Source organism: Syzygium oleosum, unplaced genomic scaffold (genome assembly GCF_021117445.2).
Source record: "Syzygium oleosum isolate NSW1041296 unplaced genomic scaffold, Sole_v2.1 Sole_v2.33, whole genome shotgun sequence".
Lineage (NCBI taxonomy): Eukaryota > Viridiplantae > Streptophyta > Magnoliopsida > Myrtales > Myrtaceae > Syzygium > Syzygium oleosum.
Window position 1 is genome coordinate 2,641,515 of NW_026607517.1, and position 14,898 is coordinate 2,656,412.

The 14,898-nt window shown below is 43.0% G+C and overlaps 3 protein-coding genes across 3 annotated transcripts; all 3 read right to left on the reverse strand.

Annotated features, from left to right (window-relative positions):
- Positions 1-5,901: 5,901 nt before the first annotated feature.
- LOC130135503 (auxin-responsive protein SAUR21-like) lies at positions 5,902-6,588 on the reverse strand. Its single transcript, XM_056304971.1, has one exon. It carries the CDS (start codon positions 6,448-6,450, stop codon positions 6,175-6,177), a length of 276 nt encoding a protein of 91 aa, XP_056160946.1. The 5' UTR covers positions 6,451-6,588; the 3' UTR covers positions 5,902-6,174.
- Positions 6,589-8,886: 2,298 nt separating this feature from the next.
- Positions 8,887-11,157, reverse strand: LOC115664928 (protein SMALL AUXIN UP-REGULATED RNA 10-like). Its single transcript, XM_030586802.1, has 3 exons — positions 11,039-11,157; positions 10,522-10,601; positions 8,887-9,381 (listed from the first exon to the last, which is right to left on the reverse strand). Exons 1-3 carry the CDS (start codon positions 11,155-11,157, stop codon positions 9,065-9,067), a joined length of 516 nt encoding a protein of 171 aa, XP_030442662.1. The 3' UTR covers positions 8,887-9,064.
- Positions 11,158-11,616: 459 nt separating this feature from the next.
- On the reverse strand, positions 11,617-12,191 carry LOC115664927 (auxin-induced protein X15-like). Its single transcript, XM_056304970.1, has one exon. The coding sequence runs from the start codon at positions 12,052-12,054 to the stop codon at positions 11,779-11,781; it is 276 nt and encodes a 91-aa protein (XP_056160945.1). The 5' UTR covers positions 12,055-12,191; the 3' UTR covers positions 11,617-11,778.
- Between the last annotated feature and the right edge of the window lie 2,707 nt (positions 12,192-14,898).

Below are 14,898 nucleotides of genomic sequence, written 5' to 3' on the forward strand. Positions count from 1 at the left end.
GAAACAAGACATAATGCCCCACCTCTGAACATTTAATAGAGGTCCTGATCATTACCTGGAGAGAGTGGTGGTATGAGAGCCTCTTGTTAAAATTTGGAGGAACGACGTGTGGTCGTGAGCTATTTTAGCCTATTTGTTAGGCTTTTTTATTGTATAGATTTCTTCCTAGTATAGAATCCTTCCTATTGTATATCTCCTAATTAGGGTTGACATATGTCCTATATATACATTGTAAATGTACAGAAAACAGATTAATTGAATAGAAAAAGGAGAGTCTTTTCCTACATGGTATCAGAGCCTTAGGGTTTGATCCTTGGGGTACTGTACGTCAATCATCGACTACGGCGGTCCCGCTCTCCTTGGGCTCGCTTTCTTTCTCTATTGCGCCGTCTGACGTGCGTCTTTCCCGATCTTCTTCATCGCAATTCAGTTTGCAAATCTGATCTCATGGCCGACGAACAGTCGAGTGTTACAACTGACCAAGCAGATGCTAGCGCCTCTGCTACTGCCATCCTGGCAGACCTGACCGCTGTGATGAAGCAGCTCTTGACCCAACAGGCCGCGCCGCCGCGCGTTGAACCTCCTGTTGCACCGATTGCTGTCAAGCTTGATGGCAAAAATTATGGCGTATGGTCCCAGGTTGTTGAGATGTATGTCTCGGGCAAAGACAAACTGGGTTATTTGAATGGTGATTCTCTTGAGCCCCCTCCTACAGATCCATCTTTTAGACAATGGAAGACCGATGATTCTACGGTGAAAGGTTGGCTTATCAATTCTATAGACCCAGCCTTGATACCAAACTTTATTCGGTTTCCTACTGCCTTTTTTGATGGATCTGACACCTCCCAAATCTATGATATTAAGAGGCAGGTTTCTCGATTGAAGCAAGGCGGTGGACCCATCGAGAAATATTACAATGATCTTCAAGGGCTCTGGCGTGAGATTGATTTCCGCCGTCCTAATCCTATGCAATGTCCGGCCGATATTCTGAGGTACAATGCCATTGTTCATGAAGATCGAGTTTATACTTTTTTGGATGGTCTCGATGACCGCCTGGATAATGTTCGTGCTGATGTTATGAAGATGGATCCGTTTCCCACTATTGAGCAAGCTTATGCTCGAGTCAGGCGAGAGGATATGCGCCAATCTGTCATGCTCTCCACTCCTGTCGAGGTCACCTCTGGTTCCGCCATGGTGTCACAGCGGGGCAAGGGTGATCAGTTAGTGCTTTCTGCCCAGGGACCTCGCCCTAAACCTGGTATGCCAATTCAATCCGCGGGATGCTCTCACTGTGGGAATCCTAAACATATAGCAGCATCTTGTTTTAAACTGCATGGTTATCCGGATTGGTGGGATGATTTTCAGACCAAGAAGAAGAAACAGGGCTCCCAAAAAGGGCGGAATGGAGGGCAAGCCTCCTTAGTGACTAGCGGCTTGTCATTAATTCCCATGGAGACTGAATCTGCTAATGCCGAATCTCTTGAAGGTAATTGTGGGTTTGTCTTTGCTAATGGACATGGTGATGGTCATCATGGGTGGATAATTGATTCTGGCGCTACAGATCATATGACTCCGGAATCTGGTGATCTTCTTACATCTACTACACCACGTCGAGATCATATTTACAATGCTAATGGATATAGCTTCCCTGTGACGGCTGCTGGGCGTGTGTCTGTCACGCCTTCTCTCTCTCTATCTCATACCTTGCTTGTTCCTTTATTGTCTAATCGCTGCATTATCGGTTGGACAGCTTACTAGTGAGTTGAACCGTGTTGTGCTTATGTACCACGATTTTTGCCTGTTTGGGACATTCTCACGAAGGAGATTATTGGGCGTGGTACTAAGAGGGAGGGGCTGTATTTCGTGGATGAAATTACTTCTGGACGGACCTATCATTTTCGTGGACAGTTAGCTCAAGAGAAGGAACTTTGGTTATGGCACCGTCGGTTAGGTCACCCATCTTTTGGGTATTTACGGCATTTGTTTCCCAAGTTATTTCATGGTCTATCGAACTCTAGTTTTCAATGTGATACATGTAATTTGGCAAAGAGCCATCGTACTTGTTTTCCTCCCAGTTTGAATATAAGTTCTGCTCCTTTTTCCTTAATTCATTCTGATGTATGGGGTGCGTCTCCTATTACTACTGTATCTGGGTTTAGATGGTTTATCATCTTTGTTGATGATTGCACACGTATGACTTGGCTATATTTGATGAAACATAAGAATGAGGCTGAAGCTATCTTTCGGACTTTCCACCGTATGATTCAAACTCAGTTTGGGGCCAAACTTCAGGTTCTCAGGTCTGATAATGGTGGCGAATACTTAAGTAAACATCTTGCAGATTATTTTCAAGAACATGGTTTGATACATGAAACTTCTTGCCCTCAGACTCCTCAGCAGAATGGTGTTGCTGAGCGCAAGAATCGCCATCTTCTTGAAACCACTCGAGCACTCTTGGAGGGTAGCCATGTTCCCCATCGTTTTTGGGATTCTGCCGTAGTCACAGCTGCTTATTTGTTAAATCGCATGCCTTCCCGCATTCTGAGCTATCGCACGCCAATGCAAGCACTTGCTGCCCATGTGTCTCTTCCTTCGGTTTTTACATTGCCTCCTAAGGTGTTTGGGTGTGTCGCTTATGTCCATCTTCACAAAAATCAGCGGACCAAACTTGACCCTTGTGCAGTCAAATGTGTGTTTCTTGGTTATGGCCCTTCTCAGAAAGGGTATCGGTGTTATGATCTTGCCGAGAAGCGCATGTATGTCACCATGGATGTAACATTTATTGAGACGGAGTCCTATTTTCCTTCCCCCCAGTGTCCTGTTCAGGGGGAGACTAGTTGTAGAACCAGACATTGGTGGGAGGTGGGAATTGCGGGAGCGACGGATGGGTGTGCACGTGATCTTGAGGTTGCACGTGATTCTGAGGCTACTGATACTGAAGATTTTGAGCTACTGTCGCACGATTCTGAGGATGCACGACCAGACAACACTGAATTACGGCATGGGTCCGAACAGGTGTCAACAGATGCACAGCTGCAACTGTCAACAGATGCACAACTGCAACAGCCCTCCTTGTCTTTGCCCTCTTCGCCCTCTTTAGTACCACTCCAAGCTCCTGAGAATGTACCTGAGGTAAGTACTTCTACTGTACTTGATTCTTTTGAAGATACTGATGTGCTTACTGGTTATAAGCTACCCGATAGGCATAATAGGGGTAAACCACCGAATCGATATTCTCCAGATGTAGAGGACCGCCGGTCTCGATACCCTATTGCAGACTATGTGTCTGCCAAGAGGCTGTCCACACCACTACAAGCCTTCGTGTTTACGATTTCCTCAGTTCAAGTTCCAAATAGGGTTGAAGAAGCCATGAAGGATCCGAAATGGCTTCAAGCGATGGAGGCAGAGATGGAGGCGTTGGAGAAAAATCGAACTTGGAAACTTGTGGAACTACCAAAGGATAAAAAGCCGGTTGGATGTAGGTGGGTGTTCACAGTCAAACATAAGGCAGACGGCACTATTGAGAGGTATAAGGCGCGACTGGTAGCTAAAGGGTATACACAGACTTATGGGGTGGATTATCAGGAAACATTCTCTCCAGTTGCAAAGTTAGACACTATAAGAGTGTTGTTATCTCCGGCTGCAAACTTGAACTGGCCTTTGCATCAATTTGATGTGAAGAATGCATTTCTTCATGGAGATTTAGAGGAGGAGATCTATATGGAGCTTCCACTGGATACGATGCTGAGATAAGCCGAACATGGTGCGTAGTTGGAAAGATCATTGTATGGGTTGAAGCGGTCCCCTCGTGCATGGTTTGGTCGCTTTAGCTCAGCTATGAAAGGGTATGGATACTCCCAAAGTAACTCAGATCATACTTTGTTCTTAAAAGGTGCTCAAGGAAGAATGACAGCTCTTATCATATATGTAGACGACATGATTATTACAGGCAATGATAGTGCGAAGATTATGAGACTGCAGGGATTATTATCAAGCGAGTTTGAGATGAAGAACTTGGGAGGTTTGAAATATTTCCTGGGAATCGAGGTTGCTAGGTCGAAGGAAGGGATTTACTTGTCTCAGCGGAAGTATGTTCTTGATCTTTTGACCGAAGTTGGCATGCTAGATTGCAAGCCTGCAGACACTCCTATGGTACAAAACTGTAAGCTTGGAGAGTACCCTGATCAAACGCCTACTAATAAAGAGAAATACCAAAGGTTAGTAGGTCGATTGATTTACTTATCACATACACGTCCTGATATTGCTCATGCAGTAAGTGTGGTGAGTCAGTTCATGCATGCACCTAGTGAGGATCATATGAGTGCTGTGTAGCGCATCATTCGATATTTGAAGTCAGCCCCAGGAAAGGGGTTGCTATTTGCAAAGAATGGCCACCTTGAAATAGAAGGTTACACAGATGCAGATTGGGCTGGAAGTGTGACAGACAGGAGGTCTACATCAGGGTATCTTACATTTGTGGGAGGCAACCTTGTTACGTGGAGAAGTAAGAAACAAAAGGTTATAGCTCGGTCTAGTGCAGAAGCTGAATTCAGAGGTGTAGCAAAGGGGTTATGCGAACTTCTATGGCTTCGAAAGCTGCTAACTGAGCTCGGGTATCCACCAGGTTTGGAAATCAAATTGTTTTGTGATAATAAAGCAGCCATAAATATTGCTCATAATCCAGTTCAGCATGATAGAACCAAACATGTGGAGATTGACAGACATTTCATCAAAGAGAATTTGGAGGCAAAAGTGATCCAGTTACCATTTGTCAAGTCTGAAGACCAGTTAGCTGATATATTGACAAAGGCTCTGTCAAGTAGAGAATTTCATTGCTCACTTATCAAGTTGGGTATCAAAGACATCTTTGCACCTACTTGAGGGGGAGTGTGGTCGTGAGCTATTTTAGCCTATTTGTTAGGCTTTTTTATTGTATAGATTTCTTCCTAGTATAGAATCCTTCCTATTGTATATCTCCTAATTAGGGTTGACATATGTCCTATATATACATTGTAAATGTACAGAAAACAGATTAATTGAATAGAAAAAGGAGAGTCTTTTCCTACACGACGGCATACCACTTTTACTGACTAACATGTTTGTGACATTACCCAATGTTGCCACATGAGTAGTAGGGTCACCTGGAAATGACCATTGCTTAGCGGTGGCTTAAAATCATGGGTAGTTGTTTTGTGTAGAATATAAGGTTCGGTGAAGTGGCACATTACCCCCTGGATAATACAAGTCTTGTATTGACTGTATAGCAACTGTTGGATCTAATCTAAATACTGTCCATTGGCCACAATTTGCTGTACTTCGCCCCCCAATCAATCAATGGTCTATGCGCAAACATGTACTGGATTAGATGAAAAATTAAAATGTTGGGAAGAAAACCGGAAATTACAGAAATTCAAGCCTAAAAAAACAAAAAGTCGAGAAGGTAGGGGAAACATTTCCTCCAAGTTTGTCACGTGGCAGACTTGAAATCTGCTGATTCTATGGAGAAATTTACAAGATCCAGCCAGCTGGTTCCTAGGTTTTATGAAGTTAAGAGTGGCAAAAATGGAAGTAACATCTAAATCCAGTTGTAAACTTCATGAGGAAACAATTTCATTGGAGATGTGGATTTCATTTTGCAATCTATTCTTTAGCTCTTCAGTTTATTAACTTGATCTACAATAAATCTAATTGACCTTTTGGTCTTCATTCCTTGTCAGACAACACTTCTTTTTTAGGCCGTGCTGAGAAATACAGTGATTACCGCAACTCTGGACAATAGCATATAAAAGAAAGTCTTGTAGACTATTTTTCTTGGAACCATCGTTAGTTCACATAAAACGTGAGGAGGAAACAAGAGTGCTTTTAGCACAAGGTGATCACACGAAATATCAATCCGTAATGAGGTAGATAACCAGAGACTGAACTTCTTTGCTCTCAGCACAAAGTGATTACCAAAAGGACGAATCGATCACTAGGAAAAACAGATATCCACATATGCATAAGCATTAATGTTATTGATCTAAATTGCTCTTCAGTTGTACATCTATCTATCTCCTTAAACTGGTGCTCCCTAAAAGAAGAAGGGAAAAGATCAACACCGTTTGTAAAATATGTTTACCAAATTGTGTCAAGTGTATCGACTAATCTATCTAGGAGTTCCCTAGTGAGGATTGATCATCCTTCTATGAGGTTGAGGAAAACTTCTTCATTGCATGGAATCGTGAGGCCTCCCATTGGATGATCGAAGCCAAACTCCTTCTCAGCTTGACTCAGCAGGTCCTGGAATGAAGGCCGAGATAAGTATGACAGAGGAACGACGAATCTCTTCTTTTGGTTTTCTCCTACATAAACTGGGAAATACCCCTTTGGAACGTCTAAGGGTGTTGAATTTACTTCTTTGTGACCAGATAGAGACCGCCGCAATTTTTTCCCTGGCAAACGGATCCCCATGATTATGTATATGAAAACTTTTTTCAAGAGGAAAGACTTGAAAGAAGATGTTGTGCCACTCACAGGAAGGAAATAGGAAGAAATGTGAATTCTGATTTGGTTGCAGAAGCAATGGCTTGGTAATGTATATATAGGGTGAGTGGATGGCAAGTGAGTTTATCCGCTAAGCTAAATGAGTGATAAAAGGTTTCAGCATATAGGGCCAAATGAGAGACATGACTGTTGGGAGTTCACACGTTGATGTCTGCCAAACCTCATGAAACTTTAGAGCTCATTATAGGAGCTTCATGCCCCACATCTCTTGAAGAGAGGATTCTCACAGGTCCCATTGAAATCTGAAGAGATTGTGGCTGATGTGAACAGCCTCTTGGGAAGTTATGGAGGACTATTAACAAACCATATGTAACAGAACTGATAACAACCCTCCCAAATTCAACGTGCCGGCGCCAGCCTGGCCCATTTGTGCCGGGCTTCTTTTTATGAAAAAAAAAATGCATGGCCCAGGTAAGAAACATAAACCCTTGAGATGTCACATGGTATTGTTTTCCAGCTAATGAACTAATGATGTCTACTTCAGAATGAAACTGAAGACATAATGCCCCACTTCAGAACATTCAATAGAGGTCCTGATAATTTCCTGGAGAGAGTGATGGTATGAGTGCCTCTTGCTAAAATTTGGTGGAACGACGGCGTACCACTTGTACCGACTGACATGTTTGAGACATTACCCGATGTTGCCACATGAGTAGTAGGCTCACCTGAAAATGACCATTGCTTAGCGGTAGAGGTGGCCACGGTTCGGAACCGACCGGTTCCGGTTCGTGGCCAAGTGTGAACCGGAACCGGTTCCAGGCCGGTTCCGATTTTTTTTTTTTCTGTTTTATTTCTTTTCTTTTTCCTTTTCTTTTTTTTTTCTTCCTCCGCGGCCAGCCATAGCCGGGGCCGGCGCGGAGGTCGCCGGCCTCAGGCGAGGCGGCCCTCGCCGGCGTCGGGGCGAGGCCGGCCTCGCCCAGCCCAGGAGAGGGCCGGCCTCGCCCGACGCCGTCGAGGTCGAGCCTCGCCGGTTGCGAGGCGAGGCCGAGCCTTGCCGGCGTCGGGCGAGGCCGGCTCGCCCGGCCCGGGAGGCGGCCGGCCTCGCCCGAGCCGGCGAGGTCGAGCCTCGCCGGTTGCGGGCGAGGCCGAGCCTCGCCGGCGTCGGAGAGGCCGGCCTCGGCCCCGCCCGAGCGAGCCGCCCTCGCCGAGCAGCCGGCGAGGTCCCCTCGCCCGACGCCGGCGACCTCCGCGTCGGCCCGGCCATGGCCGGCCGCGGAGGCCATGGCTGCTGCTGCTGCAGCATGGCCTGCAATGCAGGCTGTGCTGAAGCCTGCCTGCACCTGCAGCTTTTTTTTTTTTTTTTTTTTTTTTTTCGCAGAACCGGCCCGGAACCGGCGGTTCCGGGCCGGTTCAAATTTTTCTGGAACCGGAACCGGGCCCGTATGCCACGGGCCGGTTCCGGTTCCGAACCGCGGGCCCGGTCAACGGGCCGGGCCCGGATTTGACCGGGCCGGTTCCGGGCCAAAACCGGCCCGTGGCCACCTCTACTTAGCGGTGGCTTAAAATCATGGGTAGTTGTTTTGTGAAGAATATAAGGTTCGGTGAAGTGGCGTATTACACCCTGGATAATACAAGTCTTGTATTGACTGTATAGCAATTGTCGGATCTATTCTAAATACTGTCCATTGGCCACAATTTGCGTCCTAGTTGCACATTCGCTGTACCTCACCTCCGTATCAATCAATGGTTTATACGGAAACCTGTACTGGATTAGACATAAAATTAAAATGTTGAGAAAAAAACTGAAAATTACAGAGATTCAGGCCTTAAAAAGCGCAAAGTTGAGAGGGTAGGCAAAACGTTTGCCTGCAAGTTTGTGGGGTGGCAGACTTGTAATCTGCTGATTTTATGGAAAAATTACAAGATCCAACCAGCTGGTTCCCAGCTTATATGAAGTTAAGAGTGGGAAAAATGATAGCAACAGCTAAATGAGATGTAACAGTCCTGGAAACTTCATGAGGGAAGAATTTCGATGGAGATGCAGATTTCATTTTGCAATCGATTCTTTAGCCCTCAGTTTATTAACTTGATTTTCAATAGATCTAATTGACCTTTTGGTTTCCATTCCTTGTCATACACCAATTCTTAATTAGGTCGTGGTGAGAAAAACAATGATTACTGCAAATCTGGACAGTAGCATATATAAGCTCCTCTTGTAGACTTCTTTTCTTCGAACTATCGTCAGTTCACATAAAAAAAGAGGAGGAAACAAGTGTGCTTCTAGCACAAACTGATCACACTAAATATCAATCGGTAATGAGGTATATATCCTTAGACTGAATTTCTTTGCTTCTAGCATAGTGCTTACCAGAAGGATGGATCAATTACGAGGACAACATGAAATCCACATATTCATGAGAATCAATGTTATTGATCTAAATTGCATCTTCAATTGTACATCTGTCTATCTCCTTAAACTGGTACCTCCTAAAACAAGAGGGAAAAAGATCTACACCGGTTGTAAAATCTATTTACAAAATAGTGTCTAGTGCATAAACTGGTCCATCTAGGAGTTCTCTATTCACGATGATCCATCTTTGAGGTTGAGGAAAACTTCTTCATTGCATGGAATCGTGAGGCCTCCCATTGGATGGTCGAAACCGAACTCCTCCTCAGCTTGACTCAGCAGGTCCAGGAACGAGGGCAAAGACAAGTATGACAGAGGAATGACGAATCTCTTCTTTTGGTTTTCACCTACATAAACTGCAAAATGTCCCTTTGGAACATCTAAGGCTGCTGAATTTACTTCTTTGTGACCAGATAGAGACCGCTGCAACCTTTTTCCTGGCAAATGGATCCCCGTGATCAAGTGTCTGAAAACTTTCTCAAGAGAAAAGACTTAAGGAAGATGCTATGCCTCTCACAGGAAGGAAATATGAAGAAATGTGAATTCTGATCTGGATGTAGAAGCAATGGCTATGTAATGTTATTTATAGGGTGAGTGGATGGCAAGTGAGTTTATCTGCTAAGCTGAATGAGTGATAGGAGGCTTGAGCATATAGGGTCACATGAGAGACATGGACTGTTGGGCGTTCATATGTTAATGTTTGCCAAACCTCATGAAACTTCAGAGCTCATTATAGGAGCAAACATCATGCCCCACATCTCCTGAACAGAAGATCCTCACAGGTCCTACTGAAATCTGAATGGATCGTGGTTGATGTGAACAGCCTCTTGATGAGTTAGAGAGGACTATTAACAAAACATTTGTATCAGGACTAATCACAACCCTCCCACCTTCAACATGTCAAGGTCGGCCTGGCCCATTTTGTGGTGTTAGAAAGTCCAACCCAAAAGCTTAAGCTAAGAGGTGAAGGAAGACCACATGAATATAAAGAGCATATGAAATTTTTACCACGCACATTCGTGAAAGGGATAGCATTGGCTCTGATACCATGTTAGAAAGTCCAACCCAAAAGCTTGAGCTGATAGGTAGAGGGAGATCACATGAATATAAAGAGCATTTAGGACCCGTTCTCAATCGATGTGGAATAATACTTCAACATATGGATAGCTCGCTAATGGCATACATAGGTGAGTGGATGGCAAGTGACTTTACCTGCTAAGTTGAATAAGTGATAGGGTATGGGGCCAATGAGGCCTGGAGTCTTGAGACTTCACGTGTTTCAATGTCAGCATCTGCCAAAACTAATGAAAAAATTCAAGCTCATTATTTTAGAAACATCTTGCCCGATATTTCCTAAGAGGATCCTCAAAGGTCCTACTGAAATTCTGAATAGATTGGTTGATGTGAAAAGCCTCTTGTTAGTTAGAGAAGAGTGATGCAAACCATTTGTCATCGCATGTTGGAGACATCCACCGATTTTGCCACGTGGCATGGGGCAGAGTCTATCATGAATTTTAATGATTTTCTGCTAAATTAGTCATATTTAGGCGTACTACAATGATCAAGATAACCACCATCTGTTTTTAAGTCCATATAGAATAACATAATCAAGATGTTGAAGTTATACTTACCACTGGCAGAGTCTAGTTTCGCACTAGATGTCTCTGTCACTGTCCACTCAAAATACAGGCAGAGATATATGTACGGGAAACTTTTGTGTAATCATTAGACAATTAGACAATCAGTGTAAAGGTCACATGATCATCCTCAGTGGACTTAGCCATTGTGCTGCTACCACATTTGTATCTTTGGGCAAAACTGGCTTTATGAGTCACAAAGTCATACCTAATATGAACCAGCTGGTTACCTATAGCTGAATTTGTCTATTATCCAAATTGATTTGCTTAAGAACGTATGGATTTATGAATTACTTTTTGGTTATTTTGGTCAGAAAAATGAAAAAGGATATGACAAGTGGGAGTGCTCCTGCTCAGCAAGAAGACACAATTTGTTAGTACTGAATTACGAAATTATTTCTTATTAGCAATGGAAAAACCAGATAAAATGGTTGCAGCAAGTATGCTGCAGAAATGAGTGAGAAACATGATTGCGACTGGCAGTTAGAGATGCTGAAATAAGACTTAACACCATTTGGCATGTGCTGGAGTCTGCAAATGGAGGCATACAGCAATACTCACAATCACTTCCTGTGTGTAGGTCTTTATTTCTTGATGCATCATTTCATCTATTTGCAAGCTGACAGACATTACCATGAAGCTCATGTGACGTGTTCCCCACCTCTGGTTATTTTGTGCAGACGGATATTAGAACAACCAACAGCAAGCATCTAAACAGAAAATATGATAGTTTGTCAAATACATCTAAGCTCCTCTCTATGGTGTAGCATACCTTTTAGAAGATTATAAAAAGACCAAGTTCAAGACATACCGTAATAGCAGAGCTGACATTTTGATATTCATCTAATGGGAATAGAAAAACAGATTTAATGCAGCTATATCCATATTGAAACCAAGCTGCGTTGAAAAATTTACATTTTTTGTTTCCAACTCTGTTGAGCTCAATTTTTATATTGGCGTGATAGCATCAGTTTCCTTTTCAAATGGCATTTGTACATCTTTATGATGGATCAGCTGCACACATTCATGGAGCCTCAAGGTGAATTGACAAGGAACATGACCACCATAGAAAACAAATCAATAATCAAATGAAGAAGAACGTGAACATAATATTCACTTTGAAGACCAAAACTTCACCTCTATTTGAGAAACTTTCAATTTACAAATTTCTCAGGTCAAAATCATCCTTATCAGTGATGTTAGAGAGGCAATCATGTCCTTCAAGAAGCGATTCTACACTGAATAATCCGCCTAGAAGCTGCAAGTGAGGTCAACAAAGACTTCTTCTCTGCAAGGGATTGTGAGGCCACCCATAGGATGATCGAATCCAAACTCCTCTTCAGCCTGACCTAGCAACTCTTGGAATGATGGGTGATTCAGGCAAGAAACCTGTAACACGAATCTCTTCTGCTTTTCTCCAACATAAACAGCCAAGTGCCCTTTAGGAACATCTGCATTTTCTGTTGATGAAAGAACACGGCGAAGCATATGCTTAGCAGAAACCATCTTGGGGTAGCGAATGGCCATCAGTTTTAGAGATATATTCAAGAAAAGTTGTGTTCTTTTTTCTTGCAAGGGATGGGAATGAGAGAGTATAAATATGGAAGCCTTGAGAGCAAGGTTTGAAATTCTGTATTGGTGGTATACTGGGTGGTGTGTGCGTGTATATATAGAGAAGTAGATGAGCAGAACATTGTTCAGCTAACTTGAATGATTGATGACGAGTATCGGCATGCAGGGCCAAGCTAGAGGGACAAGGACTCGTGAGAGATCACATGGTGGTGTCTACCTGCCAAACCATCGTGGAGATAATGAGAGTAAGTACTGGAAGAAAACACAGTGCCCCAACATCTTCCCAGTTTCTGAAGAGGTCCTACTAGAACTATGAGGACATCCTCAGCTGGCTCGAGAAACTCTCGTAAATATATGTTTGAATTCATTGACTTGATGGAGACATCAACTAATTAATTTTTCCACATCTGGGGTATCATCGAAAATTAAAGATACATTACTCGGTTTGTTTAGAATGATTATTTATTATTTATAGTTTGTTTCTTAATATAATTGAGAGTTGCTCATTATTTAATTTTACAAGTTTTTGAGAAATGAGTAATGGAGTCATGATTCCTCCGGTCATACTAGCACCAAACATAAGAATGATGGAATGTGCCTGGTTTTTTCAAACCAAACAGAACGTAAGTACAAACGAAGATAGTATCAGTCTTTGCACGTTTCAATCTCCATCAGAGTGCTTTCAGATCTATTCAGAAATCTGTTGATGACGGAAAGAGGTTGCTAAAACTGATGTTATGGGACACCGGACTATACTAACAGCTTGTGCAGAAGAAAGAGAAAATGCCTAGGTGAATATGAGGAGTACAAGGTCACTGTCAAGAGTCCATACGCCGACCGCTCAATGCCCTGTTCCAGCACATACGGCAGTCATTAGATTATCCTCATACGACCCATGCCGTCTGTCTCTCCGGCCTTACCTTCCGTAGTCCTGGACAAACCAGTGCTCACACGAGCAGATGAACGATACATGGCACAGGCCAAAGTGACACCTCCAGATATCTGCATGTGGTCAGACTTCAAAGGAGAAAACTATTGATTTATGGAGATGTCTTGTTCAGTATAGATGTAGAAATGGGTGATCAAACATATGCTCAGCCGAAGTGGTGATCATTCTGTTGACCCAACAACTTCTTCTTCCCTTCTCAGCAGGGATAGAAACAGCACTTGCAGCATCCAAGTGATACCAGCCTTCAGACATTGGACGTTGAAATTACAGATAAACGGACTTCGGCGAGGCCTAATCCTGAAATGATTCGGCCTCGCGAAACCCAAAAAACCAATCATATGTGCGATGGTCTCAGCCTTAAAGGCTTAAGCCATCGCATGAGGAACTCCTGGGGCTTGTCATGGGCTTCTAAATATGTCCAAAGATTACCTCAAAGCCCATTGGCCCACTTTAGTACACGTGTCATGACAAGATCCATTAGAATATATCCATCAGCCGGCCGGCGGGAGTGAGAAGTTTGGGATTTGTTTGGTGTTTCTTCCATCGATCATCCGGATTTATGCCGTATATCAACATATTATGGTTTCAAGAGCCATCCATTATGAAAATATCTTCCTCTTGAGTGGATATGTGGATTGTAGCAGTGCCTAACCTACCTTAGATTTGCTAGCATATTACTTCTCTAGAAATATCTCCTTTTTTCCCTCTCTCCCTCCTCTAATTCTTCTATCACATGCCTTCTCTTATTTCCAATTCAAGTTTTCGGAAAGATGAAAGCTTATTTCTACAAAATCTAGATAAAAACAAATGGTTTTAAAACAAGTGTATCACGAAGAAAGACCGAAGTTTCATGGAATATATTATTTTTTTTATTGCCTTTAAACCACAACTACAAAAAATGAACGTTAAAGAAATTATAGAATGTGTTGCGAAACAATGTATTATTATCTCCAACAGAAGGGAATCATTCTAGTCAAAAGTTTCATTTTCCGAAGATTAGATTTCCAAGTGACGGGCGAGAAGGCCGACTAACTCCTCCGAAACTAAATCCTCCGTGATTTATATGAAGATTGACCCACATTTCATTGTTTCGTATCTTATTCCATTCATATATAATAAAGCTCTAACATTTTTCTTATCTTTAAGGTTCATGGACAAGTTAGCAACTTAGCACGGTCGAGGTAGGCCAATCCTTGCTCCTTTGACTCCCTTATCCGATTATCTCCTACTTGCTTCATTGAATACAATCATATTAGCCACCTTATTCTTTAATCCAGCTATCAGCTTCGCGACTTTAGTCATGGAAGATATTTTTTAAGGTTATCTGTCTTGTGGTCACAAACAATTAGAAGGGTATCTATACACAAATGTGGACGCAATATGTTTGCGTGTCTATACAAAAACTGTCTCTGTAATTGTCGGACAACCACGACTTCTGTTCACATCTCATGCTAAAATCCAAATGATTCAGGAGACGAACTCGGCCATTCAAGGTAGAGCTAGCTGAGGGAGAGAGGGTCGGGTCTTGGCTGTTTGGCACTAACAGAAAAGGCAAAAGGACTAAAATGAGGGCAAGTTCAAGGCTCCTGCGATCTGTGATAATCCCGCATGACTTTCTTTAGCATGTGCTTCGATTATTATCAAAAGAAGTGGATATAGTGCCAAGAACATGCAGCCCCAAAAGACTATAAATGGAAAATAAGCAAACACAAGGGCAACCAATCCACATAAAATAGCAATTTTTTAGCACCACCTGCTTGTTGCCCCCAAGTTGGTAGGGCATGATGTCCTGGAAATCGTAGGGCAAAAGCATGTGGACTTTACCCTATTCACTCACCTGATGTGTTCCT

What these genes read in the sequence shown, in the direction of transcription:
- LOC130135503 (XM_056304971.1), bottom strand. Translation starts at nt 6,450, where the DNA reads ATGGGGATCCGTTTGCCAGGGAAAAAATTGCGGCGGTCTCTATCTGGT.
- LOC115664928 (XM_030586802.1), bottom strand. Translation starts at nt 11,157, where the DNA reads ATGTCTGTCAGCTTGCAAATAGATGAAATGATGCATCAAGAAATAAAG. An exon ending in ACTCCAGCACATGCCAAATG is followed by an intron (nt 10,602 to 11,038) that starts GTGTTAAGTCTT and finishes ATTACACAAAAG; the next exon opens with TTTCCCGTACATATATCTCT. An exon ending in GAAACTAGACTCTGCCAGTG is followed by an intron (nt 9,382 to 10,521) that starts GTAAGTATAACT and finishes ATCTTCCTTAAG; the next exon opens with TCTTTTCTCTTGAGAAAGTT.
- LOC115664927 (XM_056304970.1), bottom strand. Translation starts at nt 12,054, where the DNA reads ATGGCCATTCGCTACCCCAAGATGGTTTCTGCTAAGCATATGCTTCGC.